General features: G+C 45.1%; 1 protein-coding gene across 1 annotated transcript in view; it reads left to right on the top strand.

Moving 5' to 3' along the window:
* The window catches only part of TP63 (tumor protein p63), an 81,250-nt gene that overhangs the window by 26,825 nt on the left and 33,427 nt on the right, over nt 1-20,998 (top strand). Inside the window, exon 2 of the mRNA XM_054639240.2 lies at nt 5,350-5,604. Within this exon, the coding sequence (XP_054495215.2) occupies nt 5,350-5,604 (255 nt within the window). The remainder of the gene's footprint in view (nt 1-5,349; nt 5,605-20,998) is intronic.

Below are 20,998 nucleotides of genomic sequence, written 5' to 3'. Positions count from 1 at the left end.
GAAGGCCTTCTGTTGAGCTTAAGGGACTTATTTCCCCCTACTAAAATCCTTTGCTAGGGAGGTTGGAAAACTTAGGTGGATTTAAATATTTCTGGGTATATTTGAGTTGTGTATCATCTGATTTGGATAGAAACATTTCTCCTGCTGCTTTTAAGATAGCTGTTCCCCAGCAGGAGTCTGAATGTTTCCCCGGACCAGCCCTGAAATATTGCTGTAAGTTGCTTATTAGTCCTACAAGAGATAGCTCTAGTGCATCATTGTGGTGTGGTTAAGGACAAAGCACAGGATGTCCAAAGTGCTGTGCAAATGTTCTTGTTGCTAATAACTATGGTAGTTTATTAGTTTCATCATCTCATATCTTTGGAGAATAAGCACCAGGTGTTTTGCAAGGCTTTTGGGTAGTTGGACACTGCTCTTGAGCTGTGTCGATAGACCCGGTGGTGAGAATTAAAATGCAGTCAGTAGGTGTGTATGGTAATGCTTGTTCTTTTGGTGTTAGGGAAAAGGGTTTTTATAGGGGTGGAGGCATCTAGGTGTTCTACACCTGAGGATGGTAACTTTTCATCTATTTTCTCAAGTGGAGAAACCCTCAAAACTCTCAGAAATGCTGCTAACTGGGTAGTTAATAGCTGGAGCTGTGTATTTTAGGGGATTTTTTGACGTGGAAGTCCCCTTCAGAGCTTTTCATGACTTGCACTAGTTACTTCCTTTCCAACGGAGGGTCTTTTTGCAGATCTTTCTCACAACCTTATTAATTTACACAATGGGCTTTAGGCTGGAGAGCCAGGGCTGGGTTCTTGCTGCAGGGCAGGGTGACAGAAGGGTTCGGGTGGGCTGGGGCATCTTGCCCTGCTGCGGCTCTGCCGTGCCGGAGCATTTGCATTGCCCTCTGGTGGCAAGCGCCCCGGAGCCGCTGGCCCCGGCTCTGCTGTCCCCCCGTGCGCCCGGGGCACATCCACCGTGCTCAAACCATCGCCGGTTTCCAGTCTGGTTTTAATTCAGCAACCCCTCCGGCAGAGCCATGTTTCTCCTGACCCGCAAGCATGAGTTAGCATAGGAACCCGAAAGTGAAGCTGATGGGACGTACGAAGCGAAACTGATAGTTCAAGATGCGTTGTTGAGATGATGTTCTGAAATACGTGGTCTAAGATCTAATTGTAGCTCTCTAATTATTTGCTGTTAGACTTGCCTGGAGGTTTTTATAATGGTTCAATGATATTAATAGTTTCGGAAACTTGGTGGAGGGAACAAAATAGCAAAAAAAGGGACTGAAAATTAGATAATCTGTTCTTTCAGCTTTATATGCAATTCATTTCTTTCCACCGAATAGCTTTCTGTTTATATCAGGAATTGGTGGTCGGGCTACATTTCAGTCATTTAAAACAACCCCACAGCAAAATACGAGCATGTGTTAAATTCTGTGCTCCCAACCTACCAGGATTAATTTCTGGATGAAATGCTGTTGTGTTCCTTTCTGTGAATGGTGAAAGGAAGCAGTGTGTGTGCAAACACACGCCCTGCAGCCCCCTCCTGAGGGGCAATACCTTGCAGACAGTCTGCAGCCTCTCTTTGTTCTCCCCACCCCAGGGGCCAGGGGGGTGAATTCCTGCGTGTGCCTTCCCTGGGCCTGCTGCCCCTCTAATTGTCCTGTTGTCACAAGGCGTGTGCCTCCCCAAGCCTTATCAGATTCCTCCAAAACCTTGCAGGCAGTTCAGGTGTTGACCCCTTGAGCGCAAACAACTCCGTGCCTGCCTTGGGGCACAGCTGGGAGACCGGGCTTAGTGCTGGGCTGGGCAAACCTGGTGGCTTTGTCACAGGGATGGAGCACCTGCCTGGGGAGGGGACACAGGGGCCAGGGAAGGTGAAAGGCTGGCGGGACTCGAAGCAGCAGAAGGGGAGCCCAACAGCTGCTTGTGTCAGCATGAGGATAAGTGCAAGGAGATTAATAGTTATTTAAAGAGCAAATGGGGACACGGCATTCGGCTGTGGCATGTGAGTGTATAAATGCACTGGAATGGCTGCTCCGCCGATAACATTTAGACAGATGGTCCCTGGACTGAAAGGAATGAAAAGGATCTTGGAATATCTGAAGGATATCTTACATTTTAATGGGGCACTTATTTTATTATTTTTGTTTAATTGGATCCCAGGCAGCACCTTCAGCATTTCCAGGCTGTGCTGTCTTGTTAACACTGACCGCTTGTTTGGCCATCTTTCCCCATTAGCTTAAGTGGCCTGGGATTAGAGAAATAGTTTTTAAGTGAAAGTTGAAACACTATTGTTCTGCTGTCTGTGTGTCTGAGCTGGTGTAGGAGACTGTTTTCATCACAGCTGTCTTCTCATCATTTGCTGGTTAGGGAGCGTGTCTGATTATAATCTCCGTGAGGAATGAAACAATTGAATGATACTTCTACATTTTTGAGAAGGCTTCAGGTCTCACTAGGATATTCTGGGGTAGGAGGGTTGTTATTTGATTAAATGCAAAATTATTGATAAGGAAAAAGACTCTTCCTGGTGCAGCACATCAGAATTCTGGCTCTTTCCATATGGAATTAGCCTCGAGGGAAGACGTGCACCAAAAGTCCGTTAAATAGGTCTTGGTTGAGTGAATAGCCTGCAGGAGATGAGACATAACTGTCATCTGTGTTGCCAAAGCTGCAATCTCCTTTTGGAGAAGAAGAACCAGTCTGGATTGCTCTCTCCCCCATCAACTATTTAGCTTTGAGTCCAATTAAATACAAGCTCTCCCATCTAACAGGGGTGCTGGGCACTAATAACATCCACACTGCTCCAGAGGGGGAAACTGAGGCAAGGAGGGCAAATGACTAACCTGAGTCACTGGTTCACCCAGGATTAGGACTCAATATGTAATTGCTTTTATTACTCTGCTGCCTGCAGGCCTGAGACAAAGGAGGCCCATTAAGTGCAGGGCTTTTTACAGGGTGAGGAGCAATCCCTGCCCTGCAGACCTTGCTGCCTGCAGTAGGGTGAGGGTGGAGGGGGAGGAGAGGTGCCTTGCCCAAGGACACAGCGAGTCGCTGACAGAGCGAGGGAGGGAACCAGCTCTCCCTTCTCTCTGCAGCCTATCCCAGCTTCCAAAATTAAGTTTTCTGTGCTGTTCCCCCCTGCCCAGACCTTCACAGCACAGCTCCTGTGAGCTGATCCATCTCTGGAAGGTCCCATGTGCCTCACTGAAGACCCCAGAGCACCAGCCTCACCTTGAGTGTTTAATAAAACCCCCATAAAATATTAGCTTCTTCTAGTGAAACAGAAACCAAAGGAAGAGCTGCAGTGAGTGGTTTAAATTTCTCTACTTCCATTTTGGAAGTACAGCTGAGAGTGTGAAGTCTTTGGGCACATGGAAGACACTTCATCTTGGCAAGGGGACCATCCTGTTTTCCTCTGTGAAAGGCTGAAGTGACTGGTAAAGCTGGATGTTAAATGGCTTATCCAAAGTTCCCAGGAGAGCTCAGCAGATAGGTTGTGCCCTTCCCTTTCAGGTCTTTGGAGGAGTGTTATGCTACTCGAAGCTTCAGTAGGGCTACTGGGAGTCCCAGGATTGAGAAAGCTTTTTGTTATGGATCTTTTGGTTGATGCTCTGACTCAGGGAGCCTTTGCTTTGTGGCTGATAAGAGCAGGAATAACTGCTGGAAAGATGAGGGAAGTTGTGAGCAGAGTAGCTGAAATACTGACAAGATAGCTTGATCACTCTGGTTGGGATTGGAGCCTACAGGATGTTGAGGGACATGAGCTGCTTGGAGCCTTGGATCAGAGAAAGAGCCTGAGTCCCTTCTGCTGTGTCAGCAGCTAACAGCAGAACCAGGTGCCTTTATTGCTGCATGTTCTTGGCTGAGCCCAGAACCGCTGGGAATAGGCACCACAAACCTTTGTGATGCTGCTTGCCCTGAGATGGGCACAGTTAGTGGGGTGAGGCTGTGAACCCAATGTACCTGACTGAATCCCACTTGCCTGCTGACCTGCCCCTCTGGCCAGTGCCGTGTCCTTCGGAGGATTAAAAACGTGTGGCAGTTGTGTAACTTTCTCCAGAATACTTTCCCAGCTTCCAAGTGTTGGTAGTTCAGATTTTTTAAATTAGATACACTTGTTTTGATGTATTTTTCTCAAGCAGAACTTGTCTCCTGCCTTTTTGAACTTATGCTTTTAGTATTGTGACATTTTGTGGCAGAAAAAAAATCCATGTTTATTTGTGGGTTTTGTGAAGCATACATCTTTTGTGAAGAATAACTGTGTGTTTAAGCCAAAATTCTGCTCAAGATGTTTGCTTATTCCTCAACTCCTCTTTTAAGAGAACATGAAAATTAATTTTGTATTTGCTGTTTTTCCATGTCGCCTAGGAATTTTTCACCTTCTATCATGCTGAGTTCACCTTTCTTCTCATAGTCTTTTTTCCAGGCTGAAAAGTCATCTACTGTCACGTTACAGGATGGCATTAAAAGGATTTTCTTATTCTTCTCACCTTCCTCTAAACTGTGTTCCACTCTCTTTGATGTGGGGGACCATGGCTACACATTGAATTTAGGGTATTAGATGTATTTTTTTGGTTAACCTCTCCTTAATCTAAGCTTTGCCCTTTCTGTACTCTGTTCTCAGAGGTTTGTAGTTTTGATGTATTCCAGTTGTTTCATGTATTGTTTGTACTTGAAAGCTTTTAAAATGCTAAGTAGCACTTAAGTACTACTTAACTGTACAACTGATAGTTCTTAAGAAGCCTTCCATGCTGTTTTCATCCTACTTGATGAGAACTTTGATTCTCCACCACTGTCTGTGACTGGTCACTGGGAGTTGAATGCAAGGTTCTGATAGTGGCACCTAGCAGTTTTTCCAGTGAGTCACATTTCAGCACAGTTACCACCTGAGTTAGAGGTCCTGATGTCATCCTGTGTAGTGGGATCAGATCCATAGCCTTTGTGTAGAACATCAGACTGTTGAAGATGGTGCAGCCTTGTACAAGTTGCACTATATAGGGGGATCTGCTGACTTTTATCAGGTTTCAGCAGTACCTTTGAAAAGGTCTGACTTTGTTGCTAGACATAGCAACCCTATCTCTGTGTGATGGCTTTCTGCCCTGCAAATCACCTCCTGGTTATGCACAGGCTGTTTTCCCAGCTCTGCTGTTGACCTAGTGTGTGACTGAGGAGCTGTACTCCTTTCTGTTTCAGTCACCAATGTCAAGTGGGGGATATCCTTTGCAAATCTCCCTCCTGGTGTGACACGAGCAGTGGTGCTGAGATGATGCTGTGCATCCTCCATGGTGGAGGCTGTGCCATGTCTGGCCAGCCTGTGCTGATGCAGCTCCTCTAACACTTCTGTGCATCTCTCTGCCTGCAGCCACAGTACACGAACCTGGGGCTCCTGAACAGCATGGACCAGCAGATCCAGAATGGCTCTTCCTCCACCAGCCCGTACAACACGGAGCACGCGCAGAACAGTGTCACGGCCCCCTCGCCCTACGCCCAGCCCAGCTCGACTTTTGACGCCCTCTCTCCCTCCCCGGCCATCCCTTCCAACACAGACTACCCAGGACCTCACAGCTTTGATGTTTCATTTCAGCAGTCCAGCACAGCAAAGTCAGCAACGTGGACGGTAAGGACACAGCATCCCTTCGCTGCCTTTGGTCCCCCTGCTCGTAGCGACTTTATCACGTAATATATACCCAGGCTTGTGCAAGAACAAAGTGACCCGAGTCCTCTGCAGGGCATGATGTGTCACACAGAAGGGAGACATTTATCTTGGTTGCTCTTAGAGGGTGTGGTGGGAATTTAACCCTCAGTAATACCACTAAATCCCCAGAGACTAAAATGCCTTGCAAAAAACCAGTCACGCAGAGATCACGCATGATGAACGAGTGGCTCTCTTTTGGGCCTAGCAGGAGCACGGAGTAAAACCTGAGGTGGGCATTAGCAGTGCCTCAGTGCTTCCCCTGGCTTTCTCCAGCCTCCGTGGGTTTGTGTGAGGTTTGGCACGCAGGGCCATGCCAGCAGGGTGGAGGTGGTGCTCCTTGCTCAGACCCATGGAGTGTGAGGCTGGCATTTTCTGGCATTTCTCCTCTTGCAGCTGGTATGGGAACCCCAGTGTGTCCCCATCTCAGGTCAGCCCTGCGTGTTGCTTGGGGTTTTGTTGAAGGGAGTGGGGTTGTTTTGTTGTTGGTTTGGTGTTTTGGGTTTTTTATTTAACACTTTGTTCTCAGAACACTTCTTTTCTTAACAAAAAAAAAGGCAGAAGCTTGAAGCCTGAAGCCCAGCGCTTGATCCTTGGTGGGACTGGCTTGATTGTTCAATCTCTAGAGACTTCATAGCTCAGAACACACCACTGCTGAAGCTGAAAGTCCAGCTGTTGTGGCTTAGGGCTCTGGAGAAGAGATGTTTGCAATGGAGAATATTGCTATCTTAAAGATGTTCAATATTTGCCTTCCCCTCCTGCTGGCACTTGGAGAAGGTGCAGTGAATAATGTCCTGCCCCACACTATCCGAATAAAAGCAAGGACTTAATTTTATTTTTTAAGCAAAAAATGAGAGACTTTTTACCAAAAGCTAAGAGCATTAAAATAGTGTGGGGTTTTTTTATTTTTCTTTTTAATCTGAGGAACTGCTTTGATCTCAGATACAATCTAGCTGCAAATGCAACTAAAAAAAAACCTCCCAGCTACTGCTGCCAGCAAAGCAGCAGAGCCCTTGTGCTCTCATGTGGAAAAAGATGCCATATAACCACAGATCACTATAAGGTTATGTCCCTTATATTTTAAAAGCCTTTTCTGATAAAACTTGTCTAGAACTGACACTAATAACTTTGTTCAGAAAATCATGTTAAGTGAGGTTAAAATGTGATAGGTCCAGTCACAACCAGATTTTCATTTGTTTATGCATAAAAGGGTGAGGTATTTCTAAGTGAGGTTGAAATTGCATTTTTTTCTCATCAGCCTGGGGAGTGATGCTGTGCTGTACTTTGCACTTGTTTTTATGTCCTTGTTTCTCCTATTACACTACACACAATATTTATTTTCAATTCCCTTTAGGTAAGGAAACTCTTGGTCAGTTCTACTTTGCATTTCTCAGGGCAAGAAAATGCTGGCTTGGATTTTTGCTAGCTGTTCTGGAGAGGGTCCTTTGAAGGAGATATGAAAAGACGTTCTCTTTTGATACGTATGGTACAAAGAATTATCTAACGCAGCTGCAAGGAGCCCGAGTGTTTGATGCTGTCCTTTCAACTATGAAAAGCAGTCTTTTGAAACGAGGTTTGAACGTATGTAGTAGGTTGCTCCAGCAGAGATGAAGGCAAGAGAGCTACTAGCAAGCTTAAATGAGATGTTTCACCTCAGTGATAGTGGCTTTTTGGGGTAGAAGTGAGGGCTGAATTTCAATGTGGATCTAGGTAGTGGTCAAAGCTCACATTACATGCTGACTTTGAAAAAGAAATTAAATTACTGTTTGGTGACTGCAGTCATCAGATGTGTGCAGCCTGGGGAAAGGCTCATTTAGCCTTCCCTACTTTTTCATTGCCCTGATGTGGACCAGCAGATGAAGGTGTATTCCCCACGCATGTTGCAAGTCTGTTCAGGTCCAAATCCATGTTTTTTACTAAAGGAATGGGCTCTTGAACAGCTGTCTGATTAGGGAGGAGGGAGTGTGGTCCAGGTGTCCCTGCACTGAGCCAAATGACCCAGATTTAGCTGCTCGTGCAGGAGCTGGCAGTGAGCTGTACCTTCACAATGGATTATGACAGTCCTGTGGTGCTGGCTGGGGACCTTCAATCAATACACCTTGTGAAGTGGAGCATCTATCCATCTTCAGAGCTCTGCCCTTCTGCTAATTAATCCACCAACTCATTTCACATGAGCTCTTGAGCAGTTGGTAATCTGTGTTTGACAGCTTTATCAGTGGGGTGGGTGGGGAAGGACGTGAAGGCTCTGCTTCCCACTGTCGTCCTGAGAAGTGTGGAAACACGCATGAAATGTTGATGAAAGCAGCAGTGATTGCCCCATCCTCTCAGTAAGAGCAAGTTCTTGGAGTTGCTCCCCCCCCCATGTGACTTCATACACTTTGATTAGTGCCTGTCGTCTTTTTTAATGATGGATTAGGAACTTACCCAACTGGAAGAGTTTCTTCCACTGCAGTGACCTATTAAAAGTGTAATTACTTGATGGCCCCACCCTTATTAAGAGTCCAAAACTTGAAAGCCTTGTTTCTTAGTTTGTTTGGTTTAGTTTTTCTATTTTTTCCCCATTTTCCCTCTTGCAGTTCCCTGTATAACAATATTAAGTAAGGAAATCCATTGTGTTGCACTTTCCTCCTTTGTGGAGGGGATGAGCCAGTCTGATCACCATGTCCTTCTGGGAAGGGGTTGGTGGTGCCTGGCAGAGGACCTGCTGTCCTGGCTGACAATGTGCTGCAGCAGAGCTCCTCTGATCTTCTGGGCTGAGTCATGTCAGATTAGGTCATGGGAGTGAAGGCAGTGAGCTGGGTAAGAGCAATGGATCATTTCTCCAAAAGGCAAGCACTGCTTTCATGGTGTGATTGGAGACCTGTGAAGGTGCTTCAGGTTTCTAAGCCACTTTGTGCATTTAGATCCCAAGGTTACTTCTGTTGGAGGTGGGGGAAAGTAGAGAGTGTACTTGCTGGTTATTTAAATGCTATGTTTCTGAAAACAGACCCGGAATAACTTTTTTCTTAAAACTTTTTAGTATTGTTTTTTCTCTTCCAAACTCTGCAGAGGGAGAGGTTTATTGTCCTAGGACAGTGGACACCCTTTGCAAAATCAGCATTATTTGTGTAGTATAGGCTGGGAGGGAGATGAGTGTGACAGCTTCTCTGCTCAGGGTTGTGATGGGGTCTTAATTAAGGGGCAGGGGAGAAATAAAAAAAGGCCAAAAATTACAAAGAGAAACACTAGCTGATGCTGGGTGACAGGGTGATTCCATATGTATGAGCAGTTCACTTTGAAAATATTGCAGATTTTCTCTCTGAAGTCTTTCATGACCGGCAGTAGGAATTCCAGTAAAACATGCTGTCTAATCAGGTTAGGTCTCATTTGTATGCAATGTTGATCTAATTAATGATGACAAATTGAGATTGGATTGCAGAGGACTTTATAAGCATCCTTGATTATTTTTTTAATTAATGACCTCAGAACGTGAGTAAGGATATAAGCAGGTTAATCAGCCTTTTCAGAAGGAAAATCTTTAACAGTTGAAACTCTATTGAAGTGTTTGAAAACAAAAGCCTTTATAGTCTAAATTGAACAAAGTTTCTCGCATGTACCCTCATCCAACAAAACCTTCCTGAAAACCATGCTGCAAAGGAACAAAGTTTTTGTTTGTAGAGGTGAGACAGAGAGTGGGTTGTTGAGGTTGAGGGAGAAGCCCTCTGAATGGGGTGAAGTAAGAACTTTAGCAGAATAGTGTCTCATTTATTGTGGGAGAATTCCCATATGCCCATGCATTGCAGTATCTCCTCCTATTTCTGCAGCAGAAGAAAACAAGGCATTTCAAAAGTGTGCCACCTCAGATTTTTTTTGCTTTGTGGAAGTTGCATGCCGATCTTCCCCACCTGGAGCTCAAATAAATAAACAGCTGCACTCCCTTTTCCCCCTAAAAAATATTTGGCAATCACTTGCCACTAGCAGAACCTGTTAAATGGGGGAAAGCATGATTGCAGTAGGAAAGTAAAAATTAGAGTTGTATGTCAAGGTAAGTAAAAGTTAACATTACTGCCAAATACAAGCTATCAAAAAATGAATCGGATCCGCCCATCCCCAAAAGCAAGATACCACCTTATAAGTCATGGGACTCTTTTTTTAAAAGACAAACAGGTTCTTCTTATTCTCTCCCAGGTTTTTGAGCCTTTAGGGTGCATCTGCTAAATATTTTAAAACTTTTCTTGATAATCACAAGAAGGTAGAAATTGCTTTAAGTTTTTAAATGAAAACTGAAATTTATTTGCAAATTTTTCATTCTGCTGAAGAAAGACACCAAGCCCTGCAAGACTTGCATAATTCAGGTGTTGGCAATACCTGAGTTTAGCAGTTTATTCTCATGCCCTGCAGTAGGTTGGAGCTGAGCTGGGTTGGTCCTTTCAGGGTTTGTTATGAAACATGGAGCTCTCCAAAGCTGCGATCTGTGTTCCAGGCAGGCTCACTGGTTTTCCTGTTCTCAGTAAATTCAGCTGTACCTTCAACCATCAGAAAACGCTCAGATTTCAGACTCTCTTTGCTAGCAAAGCTGGATAATAGTGTGTGTGACATGCATGAAAGCAACTAAGTGGATTGTGCTGGCTGGGGTTAGTGAATTTGGAAAAGCTGCATTTTAAGGAAGCTGAAAAGAATGCACTTAAATTAGTCCACACAAGCAATAACAGGTTTTTGTGGTTGAGAGAACAGATTCCTTGGCTGGGCTATCTCTGTATTTCTATTTCAGATTGACTCATTCCATTTTTATTTTAAATGCATTCTGTGTTCTGATCCATGTAGTAAATTTGGGATATTTTTTGCCAGTCTCTATAAAATGAATTAGAGGACTGTGCATAAGCATAGTGAAGCAGTGCAAGGGCAATTAGATGTGTGCATTGCCTTGACTCAACAGTTCCTAATTATGTGTTCAGTGTTCTCTTAAATAATCTGCTCAAATAGTGCATCATTTCAGTAGCTGTGGTTGTGTCCAGTATGTCCTGACTGCTGATTTTCTCTCAGTATCATAAGGTAAAACTTTTTTTAAAGGCTGGTGATTCTCTCAGTGAATATACCTGGAGGCTGTGCTGAGTGTTCCTGTGGAATCTTAGCTTTGCGCTTCCTTGGTGGTGTTGGTCAGTGTCATTTGAGCTTTCCAGTTTCACCCTTTAACATTGTATTTAAAGCTGTCAGGAAAGAGAGATTGAACGTGGCCTGCTTAGAGGATTTTGGGTTTTCTCCTCCTCAGAGGCTCCTGGTCAGCAGGGGTGTAGGCTGTGCCTGTTTGCACAGGGCACTTGAGAGGGGTCCTTGTGAGGCTCCTTTGTGCAGGGGCTTTGCAGCCCTCCCCGAGCAGACAGACCGGGCACCTGTGGGCCTCTCTGGGAGTAAATGTCTGCAGCCCAGCAGGTTCCCCAGCAGCGCTTATTTCACTGGTGATAGCCCCACTTTTTATGGCAGAGAGGAAGGGAAAAGATGGTGCAATCCAAAGGGGAAGAAGCCACCTGGAGGGATAAGGTACTGGAGGAGAGGATGGGTTGCAGTTTGGGGTGCAGGCGCTGCAGGCCGGTGCAGTGCTGGGAGCCGAGGCCTTCGTGGCGGATCAGCAGTGCTGCTCTACTTGGGCACTTGTCTCAGGTGAAAAGTGGCTCAGATTTGGCTTCCTTAAGCCCTCAGCAGCTGTGCCTGCCTCAAGAGGCTGCTTGCAGCACGTGTGGGCTCTTGGCCCAGGGCAGGTGTCATTTGCCACCATGCAGGGAGAGGTGGCATTTGTGTTTTCTTGCTTGAGGAGCTCCTGAGGCGTGTTTCCCTCTGTGTGACATTACAGAGCCCTAACACCAAGGCTGTTCAGGCATAAGTAACTTGTCCTGGGTCATCTACCTGGAAAGAGAGGAGCCAGGCTTATTGTCTTTGAAGGAGGTGCCTTTCTCACGGCAGGGAGGTGTTTTCAAGCTCACAAAGCTGGGAAGAACCAGTTCACCTGTGAGAACCAGTCAGGAGGGGACTGCTGGCTTCTGTTTGGGTTTTTATGCTTGAGTAAAATGAGATCTCAGTGCATTAGGTTCCCATTAGAATGTAATTGTGTTTTTTCCCCATAATATCTTTGTCATGTATATTTTGTTTTTATTACCAGTTATCTTCTGTTACTCCTTACAAGCAGCTGTACAGACCTGTGGAGCAGTTTCTAGAAAATGCCTTGTGATGTACGCTGTCTTGCTTTTTTTTCTGCTTTTTTATGTCCCAGATTGTTTTGTAAATCCTACTAAGGCAGTATATCCTCTCTGTGTGAGCAGGAGTTTTGCTCTATGCTGTTAGACCAGTGCCCTCCATGGTGACAGAGCTGAACTGTGGTGCAGGACTGTGCTGTAAGGGACATCTGTACCCTGTGCAATGAGAAGGGAAGTTATTTACTTACTGTATGAACTGGTACTTGTCAGCACTGGGAACTGAAAGTTTGGCTTTCCTGCTTTGAGTGTGAGCTTCAAAAAGCACAGTAGGTGTGGGGCACCCAGCCTGCTTGTCCTGCTGGGAGAAAGCATCAGATGGTGTGCATGAACTCCTCTGCCCACTAGGATTTAGCTTCTTGGTTGCAATGTTTGTGGCTGATTCCCTCCCACTGTAACTGGAGATGAGTTAGAGCTCACTACAGGGATCCTACACTTCTCCTGGGATCTGCAAGTGAAAAACCATGAGGCATTAGAACAGAGGATGGGGAGGGCTTGTGTCCCCCACTGGGGCGGAATATCCCTCTGCTGTTTTGTACAAGCAATTTCTAGTTTTGCTGGCATCATAAATTTTTTCTTCATAATTTTAGTTTTAAGGTTTGAGCTGTTTTTGAAGGAGAACTCTGAGGGGAAAAATTGGGTGCAAGAAGCTTTTTTTGGTCTTTAAGGAGACTTTTTTGTCTATATGGAGAGGAAAAAGCATAATTAAACATAATTTTCATCATTGCAACTTGCACAAAAAAAGCCCCACCTACTTTCATGAGAAAGGAATAAAGAGAATCATAATCCTGGATTAGGTATCTTTCACTACACATATATAAAAACAACACCGTGTGAAAAGGGGGAAAATATATATGTGTACATACACACACCAAACATACCAATGTGCCTCCAGCAGTATTACCAAAGGAATTAACTTTACAAGAAACAGCCACAGCCTGGAAAGAAGCCATTTTTCAAATAAAAGCTGAATGAGACTTGTGGTTTCTGAGAACTGTGAGAAGGAAGGGTTAAAAAAACATTTACAGATAAGAATAGCTGATGTTGGGAGATGAGTGAACATCTTGAAGTAGGGGAGGGTCACTATTTAAATCAGCTTTTCTTTTTTTTTTCCTCCTCTTAGTTAAAAATTGGCTTCTACTAAGAACAACATGTAGGATTAATGTAGTACTTAAAATCTTCAAAGTGCTGCACAAACATTACTTCCCTAATCAGCAAACACCTTTGCTTGGTAGGCAAATCAGGAGTGGAGTCGCCATTTTAGAGAAGGGAAACCGAGGTGCCAGAAGTGCCAAACTTTCTGAACCAGCAGTTTTTAGAGTGGAATTTTTTTTTTTTTCCTTTTTATGCTTTGGGTTTTTGGTGAATTTTTTTTTTGGTTGGTTTTTTGGGATATTTTTTGTTGTTGTTTTTGTTGTTTGTTTTTTGGTTTGGTTTTTTTTTTTTTTGGTTTTGTAGCATTCAAGACTGGGACTGCCTCTGGGCTGGTGTGTAAAAGCTGCTGAGCTCTCCTGGATTTCACAAGTGCTAGGCACGCAAAGCAGCCTGGCAGAGCTGAGAGAGGCATCAGCACAGTTGCCTCCTTACCTTTCCAAAGGTCACGGCTGCTGGCCCAGAAGGGAGGCAGCAGCTCCAGGGCAAGGAGGGTTTCCTAATAGGTTGCCAGTCTCCCCCACACCATTGATATCTCTAACTTAAACTGCACTAACTGAGCACTGTTAGAAGATATTTCAATCCTACCAAAAAAAAAGAAAAAAAGTAGTGCAAAAACTATTTGAGTGGCTGTTGAATAAGTTGCTTTTGGGTAAATTTTTTCAGGGAGGCTGGTGCAAGAGGTATTGCTCACCATGTAGACAAAGAGTGCCCTTGGAGATGATCATACCTTTCTTTAGGTCAGCTGAAATGCTGATTTGTCATAGATTTTATGTGCCTGCCAACTCTACACAGAGCACACAGCAGTTTGGAGGTGAGTTGAAGGGAGAATAATTCTGTGTGTTGCATTGGTGATGCTCTGTGTGCTGAGGGTTTAGCTGCAGTGCTTGGCAGGCCATATACTGTGAAGAAATTCCTACTTTGTTTTAAAAAGAAGTGTCTGAGTAGGGATGGCTTCTATATAGAAAGAGAATGAACTTTATTATGCAATGGAAATCTTTTCATGGAGTTTTGCTATGTGCAGGTGTGTCAGATTTGTTATTGTAAACACAGCAGGATAGCTGCCCAAGTAAGAGCTTAGATCCTCTTGCAAACAGAGCTGAGTATTGATAAAAAAGTTACCATTTCCAGTTGTTCAAGATAACACTTAAACATTGGAACGAAACTTGGTGGAGCTGTAGGAGGAGGGTGCTACTTCTCCCTCATTTGTATTGTTTTATTTCTTTTTAAATATGTTCTGTGAGAGTTTTTTTGATGGAGCAAAATATTACATGTCTGATATGAAGCAATGTTTTATGGTCTGCTACACGTGTTAGCTGCTGAAGTCCATCTAAATTCAGCTTTGCGGAAAGGTGAAAAACGTGCTAGAGGAAACAGGAAAACAGCACCTGAAGGCTGACCTGGCTTTCCTAAACAAATGAGACAGGACTTGGGTCTCCATTTTGTGGCCCTGTTGTTTTCCCCATTAGCCACACCGCCTTGGGGCTCTCCTCCCCACATGTGTTGTGCCCTGGGGTGCACCACGCTCTGCTCCTGGGGAGATGATGCCCTGGAGAGGAGATGCCCTCCCTGCTCAGGAGCAGCCCTGCCTGTGTTTGGCTCCCAGCCCAGCCTCGGAGCCACTCCTGCCTTGTGATTTAGATGTGATCTGGGTAACGTTGTGCAAGTCATTCCCTCTGCCTCTGCTCCCCCTCTTCCCCCTTTCCACATACCCACCTTCAAATACAGAACTGTGATTCCATGCTGTAAAACACTTAGACCCCTGATGTGAGATGCCTGAAGGGGGCAACTGGACACTGCTGCTTGCTGTGTGTGCCCTATCACTAGCTTTAGCTTTCAGGTCTCTTAGTTTGCTTTGTTTACAGGACATCAGAGTCTTTCTACAGACTTGCTTTTGAGGCAACTGAAATGTGTCTTCAGGCTAAAATGTGCTGCTTGGGTTATTGCTTCCCCTGCTTGAGATACTGAGCTTTACCAGCACTGCGCCTGCCAGGTGTGAGAATTCCTGACACACAGGCCATTTGGGGGCTGTGGATAGAGGGAAAGCCTGTTCCTGTTCTCTAGACAGAGCACAGAGCTGTACCAGTGTTGTGTTAGCTGTGATGCTGGGCCTTAATAAACTCATCCTGCCGCTTGTCAGGGCTCATTAGCTCAACTGTGTGAGCTGTGGTTGGGAGCTGCCTCCCTCCTGACCTTACAGTGGGAGAAAATGAGCTCAGGTTTGCTATCTGACCTTCACCCAGAACTCCTTGAGACCCCCTCCCCTTAAAAGGCAGGGCTGGAAGGGATTCCTGTGGGGAGGGGATGTGAGCAGTGCCACTGGGCTTGGTGCCCAGCCTGAAAGGTGTTTGCAGAGCCAGAGCAGGCAGTGCATCCGCTCTGTCTGCATTTGAGCATCAGCACTGCCATGGGTGGGAGAGACAGAGTCTTCCCATGAGATGTTTGTCCAGTGTCTGAGCACTGAATGATCCCTCTTCGTTAATCAGCAGGGTGGTGGCTGGTTTTGCAATGAGTTCCTTGTCTCCCATCTCTTCTCCTGTAAACCTCTCATACAACTCATTCTTAGTCATTTTTTTAGACCCATACGTGGTGAGTTCTTGTAGGCATATGAGCAAACAGGACTTCAAAAAAAAGAGGTCTGCACACTTCTAGATATCCTACTAAAACCCCTTGTGGTATTGGTGCTCAGAAAAGAAAGTGGTGAGGCCCTAAGAAAATCTTCAGAAGTGTTATCATTAGTTCTGTACGGTTTGATGAAGACAAAGCATGTGGACTGATCAGTTTCTACAGGGAATTCATAAATTTGACCTTTATTTGGCATTCCCTTTGTGTGCTGACTTCTCTGATGAGTCATTTTTGCCCATTTCCTTTGCCATGCCTCTTGAGGTTGGAGTCTGTCTTTCTGGGCTTGTTTTTCAGCAGCCTGATCTGTGCAAGATAAAGATGGGGAGAGCTGGGTTGTGCTGATGCTGCTGGCACTCAGAGGGAGCGCTGCTGCAGCACAGGAGGAGCAGCTGCATGGGCGAGATGAGTTCCAGGGTGAATTTGCAGGGACACGTGCTGGAAGAAAACCATTTCCATGCTGCATGTCTGGTGTCAAGAAACAAAAATGTTCTGATGCTGTTAGTCACCCTGCTGATCTCAATCTGTTTAATGGCACTATTTTGTTGCAGTGCACTGATATTCTGATGCGTGTTTTGCAGCTTATTTCAGAGAAGCTTCCGAAACACAGAATTCATGGGGGCCTTTCTCTTAAGGGAGATGGCTTGTTAGCATGTTAAACGTTGATAAATCACCTGGCCAAGACTGATTCTGTTAGTGATTGAGAATGACTGACTTATGATCTCTCTCCACCACACAGGTCAGAGCTGTTGGCAACCCTTGCCTCTGAGCGGGGAGCTCCTGGGGTGCCCCTTACACTGGACCCCCAGGATTTGTCCACAGTGTGACCCCAGTGTGACCTGCTTGCTGGGGAAGTCAGCATTTCTCTGATCCCTGGAGGGGCAGAACTGAGCACACAGGCAGGTGCTGGCTGCCAGGGGGTGGTGCAGGATGGCCAGGTATTCCTGTATTCTGGGGTCTCAGGGCAGCTTTGCTGCCTTCAGCCTTTCCAGCATGGCTCAACAAGGGCGTAGCAGTTCACTCAGCCTTTTAAAATGTTTTTCTTTTTTTTTCTTTTTTCTTTTTTTTCCCTTTTTCCACTGGCCATACCAATCTGATTACACCTTCGAGGGATCATCTGCCCCTAAAGCTTAATTAAGGAGCTCGTCTGACTTGTCACTGACTCACCTGCCACTGTATGAGCTCATGTCTGACTTGTCCTAGGAAGATAGTGAAATATGTCAGGCTTCTCTGAAATATAGCAGGTTTTTTGTTTTATTGCACTCCTGACATTGCTGTTGGCTCCTGCAGAGGTGAGCAGAAAGATGACTGCCCCAACTTTGTTACTTTTATCTAAACTTAGTTGCTCGCCTCTTTGTGCCTTGAAAAACCAGATGGGGTTTTGCTTGCACAGCTGTAGGTATGTTAGAGTTAATAAAAAAAAATATTAAAAATTAAATAACCTTTGAGTTTTGGCTTCAGGCAAACTAGGTGAAATGATGTGTTTTGGAGATGAATGCTCTTGCAGGAGGCAAGATGTAGCTTGCAGGAGAACATCTGCAACCAATCCATTCTGTATGAGATGGGGCCAAGACTTGTTTGTATCTCAGTACCTGTTCAAACATGTTATACCATAGCAAAAAGAGATTTTGAATGCATTGAGGAAGGGTGGGTAAGAAGGAAAAGAGACATCAAGCTGAATGTTTGCTTAATAGCCTTGATTTCTTCATTAAACTTTTAAGCACTTTAATAATCTGATTAGCTGCTTTCAGAGCATGGAACAGTTTTTTTCTTTCCTTTTTTTTCTTTTTTTTTTTTTTTTCCTTAAAAGAGAAAAACTCTCCTCATCTTGGTGCTGTGAGATGAGCTTGCTTTGTGACCTGGAGCAAATCCGCTGTTTGCTGCTTTTCTGTACTCACCCTGAGGACTGTTGGTGGAAGGATGTTCTGTAATACATTTGATCAAAGGCAAATGTTCAGTTACCAGGCTGCCTGCCTGGACCCCGGAATGCAGCTTCCCACCCAAAGCTCCTTGCCAGCTACTCCCATCTCCCGTCCCCTTTGTCCTGTCAGAACTGCATGTAGCATGAACGTCTTGCAGCTTGCAGAGCTCATTTGCCTGCCTTTAATTGAGCATTTGAAATGCCTCTGAAGGCCTGTGGCAGCAGAGAACAGTTAGATGACTCAGGAGCGGCTGGAGTGGTGAGGCTGGAAATAGAGGCTTTCATGCTGAGGTTCTCTTATCATTGCACTGATGGTTCTCATCATCATATTGAGCTCTGCATTGTTTTGGGGTGTTTTTTGTAAGACAACCCCAGAGATGTACATGCAGCTGTATTTCTGGTTTGCACGTGTAGCTAATGTGGGTGTTGAAGATGCGGACTGTGTATGACTGGGATTTGTTGTCAGTGGAATGTAGCAACAGTTAGTCAGATCTTTTTGCTTGTCTAATAGGCTGAATTCCTTGCTGAGGAGATGAGAGAACTGATTTGGGCTGATTCAGGTGGAGACTGTGAACACAATGCCTCTAAAATCTTTTCAGAGGAAAAGTGCATGCATTCCTCTGAAAGGAAGAGATGGGGTTGTAGTACTACCTGGGTAGTATTTTGCTAGTGCTTAAAATCAGCAGACTGTTGAGGTCTTTTCCACCCTTTTGTCAAACCAAATCCTACTGTGACTTCACCAAAAGTGCTTGTGTAAGTGGGGCAGCCCTGGTCATGTGCTGATCTTTGTCAAGACCTCAACACAGAAGCAAATTAAAGAACAGCAAGATGCACATATGCCTGTCCTCTGCCTTTGATGTCAGCAGGGCTCTTCCACTTTGCACTGGCTCTTCTTCTGGCTCCCAAGTCTTCATGCCTTTGTCAAAGGCATGAAGATTACTTTTGGTGCTGCTATTCACATGTGGCCAGCTATCAGGAAGGCCTCCTACAGCTTGTCCACACTTGGCAGATAAACACCCATGGGGAGGCATGGCCTTGGGCTCTGTGCAGTGTTGTGTGGACACGCAGGCTGTGCCTAGAAGATGTGCTGTGTCTGTGTAGGGCTGCAGCAATGGGCAGGGTCATTGGCTCTGGCACACTGCAGCTGGAATGTGATGGTTTAGGGGCTGTGCGGGGATGGCTTGCTGTGCTTGAACAACTTCTCCTGCATGTCACATGTGGCCAGCCAGCAGCCCCTGTAGCTGCACCATGACCATGCCTTGCTCTGCAAAACTCATCCTGACCTGGAGAGACGGTCAGGGTTGTGTTCAGGTGCAGATTATATCTCACTCCAGTGTGCTTAGGGCTTCAGACAAGAAGAATTTAGGTAGCCTCTTGTCCTTCCTTGAGTTTGCTCTTGCTGGGGCTGCATAGAGTGCCTGATACGTATTTCAGGCTGCCCAAATGGGTCTCTGTCCTGATGCTCTGGCAGCTTATGCAGTCTTCTATTTCTTCTTTCAGAGCTGGGTTGCTGTGACACTTTTGAGAAATAGCAGGGCTCATCTCTGGAGAAATCCTCTTTTAGAGGGCGTTTCCAAAGTGATTGACTGTCCAGGGTTCTGTTTGCTAGCTTAGGAGCTCCTTTGGATTCTCAGTGATCCCAAAATCACTGAGAAAGATGGCTGAAGCCACTAATGGCACTCTCTTAGCCAAGCATTGGCTTAACACTCCAGTTTTATCCCTGTTGTGTGCAAACATTGCCTTGTTCCCAGAAATCTCTGTTGGCTCCTTATCTGAATTGGGTGATGTAATTATGCCTCCCAGCCCACTATTGCAATGGGAAAATGGGTTCCTCTTGTTGGAATTTTCATGGAGCTTGCTCCTTGGAGAAGCACACAGCCTGTGTGGGAATGGGGTGTTGGGGGTGTGTGTTTTGTTTAGTGTTTTTCCCCTTGGCTACACAAGCAGCTAAAACCTGTAACCTACAGGAGTTGGAAGCTTCATGCAGAAAATTAGCTTAGGTTGGTGGAAGAGTTGAGATCACATTTTTCTTGGCTAATTAAAGGATTAAAGGTGCAGAGATTTAGAGAGAACTGTCGGTGTGCTACAGGAGAGAGCCTTTGATGGTTGAATCCAATTTGAGATTAAACAAATTGTATTTAAATAAAAAATACATGGCAACAGTTACAGTCTCTCTGGGCCTCTCTGTTTCTCGGTGTCCTTCAGGGTCAGATAGATGGTGTGCTGTGGCTAGGGCTTCTCCTCCCTCCCTCACCATTTTCCTTCTTCCCACATGCTTCCTTCTGGAGTGTTTGAATCTGTTGCCTCCACACTTTGTAAAATTGGGATTTTTTTTTTCCTTCTAATCCAGTGCTTAGCACAAAGGAGCCTTGCACTCTCCCTTAAACAACAATGAACTGCTGTCCATCGTAGCAGTAGCATGGTCACATGCTTGTGTGTGTTTTGTAGTATCTCTGATGCTCTTTAGGGTTTTTCTGCATCCTGGTGCTTTGCTGTCTGCAACTGGAGGGCAAAATGTTTACTCCCCTATGAAATTCCTCTTGTTGTTCAGTTGAGAAGCTGATAGATGGAAAGAGTTGATTGTTCAATGGTGTCTTCCTCTACATAATGGCTGGTAAAATTCTAGAGAGGCAGTGAACTTGTGAGGGTTCCAAGTCCTTGCCTTCTTTGATTCCAGTTAATTGTATTCAGTGGGCCGCACTTGAAAATGGCTTCCTAGTGTTAGTCCAGCCCTTGTCCTGCCTTTTCATTTGGACAGCATTACTTTCAGAGTTGATAAGGGGATGCTTTTAAGTGTTGCCCTTGATAGCACTTGCAGTGGTGCAGGCTTATGAGATTGATGGTAGCTATCTCAGAACAAAGCTTGCTTTCTGCCAGGGCAGTAATTCATCTGCACAGCATGGTGCAGGGCAGCAGCCTGTTCTGCCCGTGGAGACTTTGCACCTTTCTCTGATGCACCACATATGAGTTGTAAGGAAAATGGGAGTGCCAGACAGTGTGAGTGAATAACTTCTGATGTTGCAACTCTGTCTTGTTTTGTTGCCTTTTGTTTTACTATTTTTAGTGAGGAGGGGACTTGCCTTTTGTTACCTGCCACCTATATAAGATCATGAGGGGATTTTGTTCCCTTTTTTTTGCTGTTGTTGTGGCAATAGAGAAAATCACAAAATTGAAACTGGTAAAAAATCTGCTGGGACTCCATAATCACTCAAAAACATGGCATTACTTACTAATTGGGTGTGGTTAGTTGGGAAATCTGACTTTAAAATTATGTTTCCCAGGGAACTATTCCCGTTCTCATTGTTATCCAGTAACAAAGACTGCTTTTTGGTTGGGAAAGCAGTCTTGCTAGGTCTTCTCATAAAGCATCTGTTGCTTGGGGTCTTCAGAGCTTGCAGTT

The sequence above is a fragment of the Agelaius phoeniceus genome, chromosome 10 (genome assembly GCF_051311805.1).
Source record: "Agelaius phoeniceus isolate bAgePho1 chromosome 10, bAgePho1.hap1, whole genome shotgun sequence".
Classification (NCBI taxonomy): Eukaryota; Metazoa; Chordata; class Aves; order Passeriformes; family Icteridae; genus Agelaius; species Agelaius phoeniceus.
The sequence above is the reverse complement of the archived record's forward strand: the minus strand, read 5'-3'. Positions and strand labels throughout refer to the sequence as shown.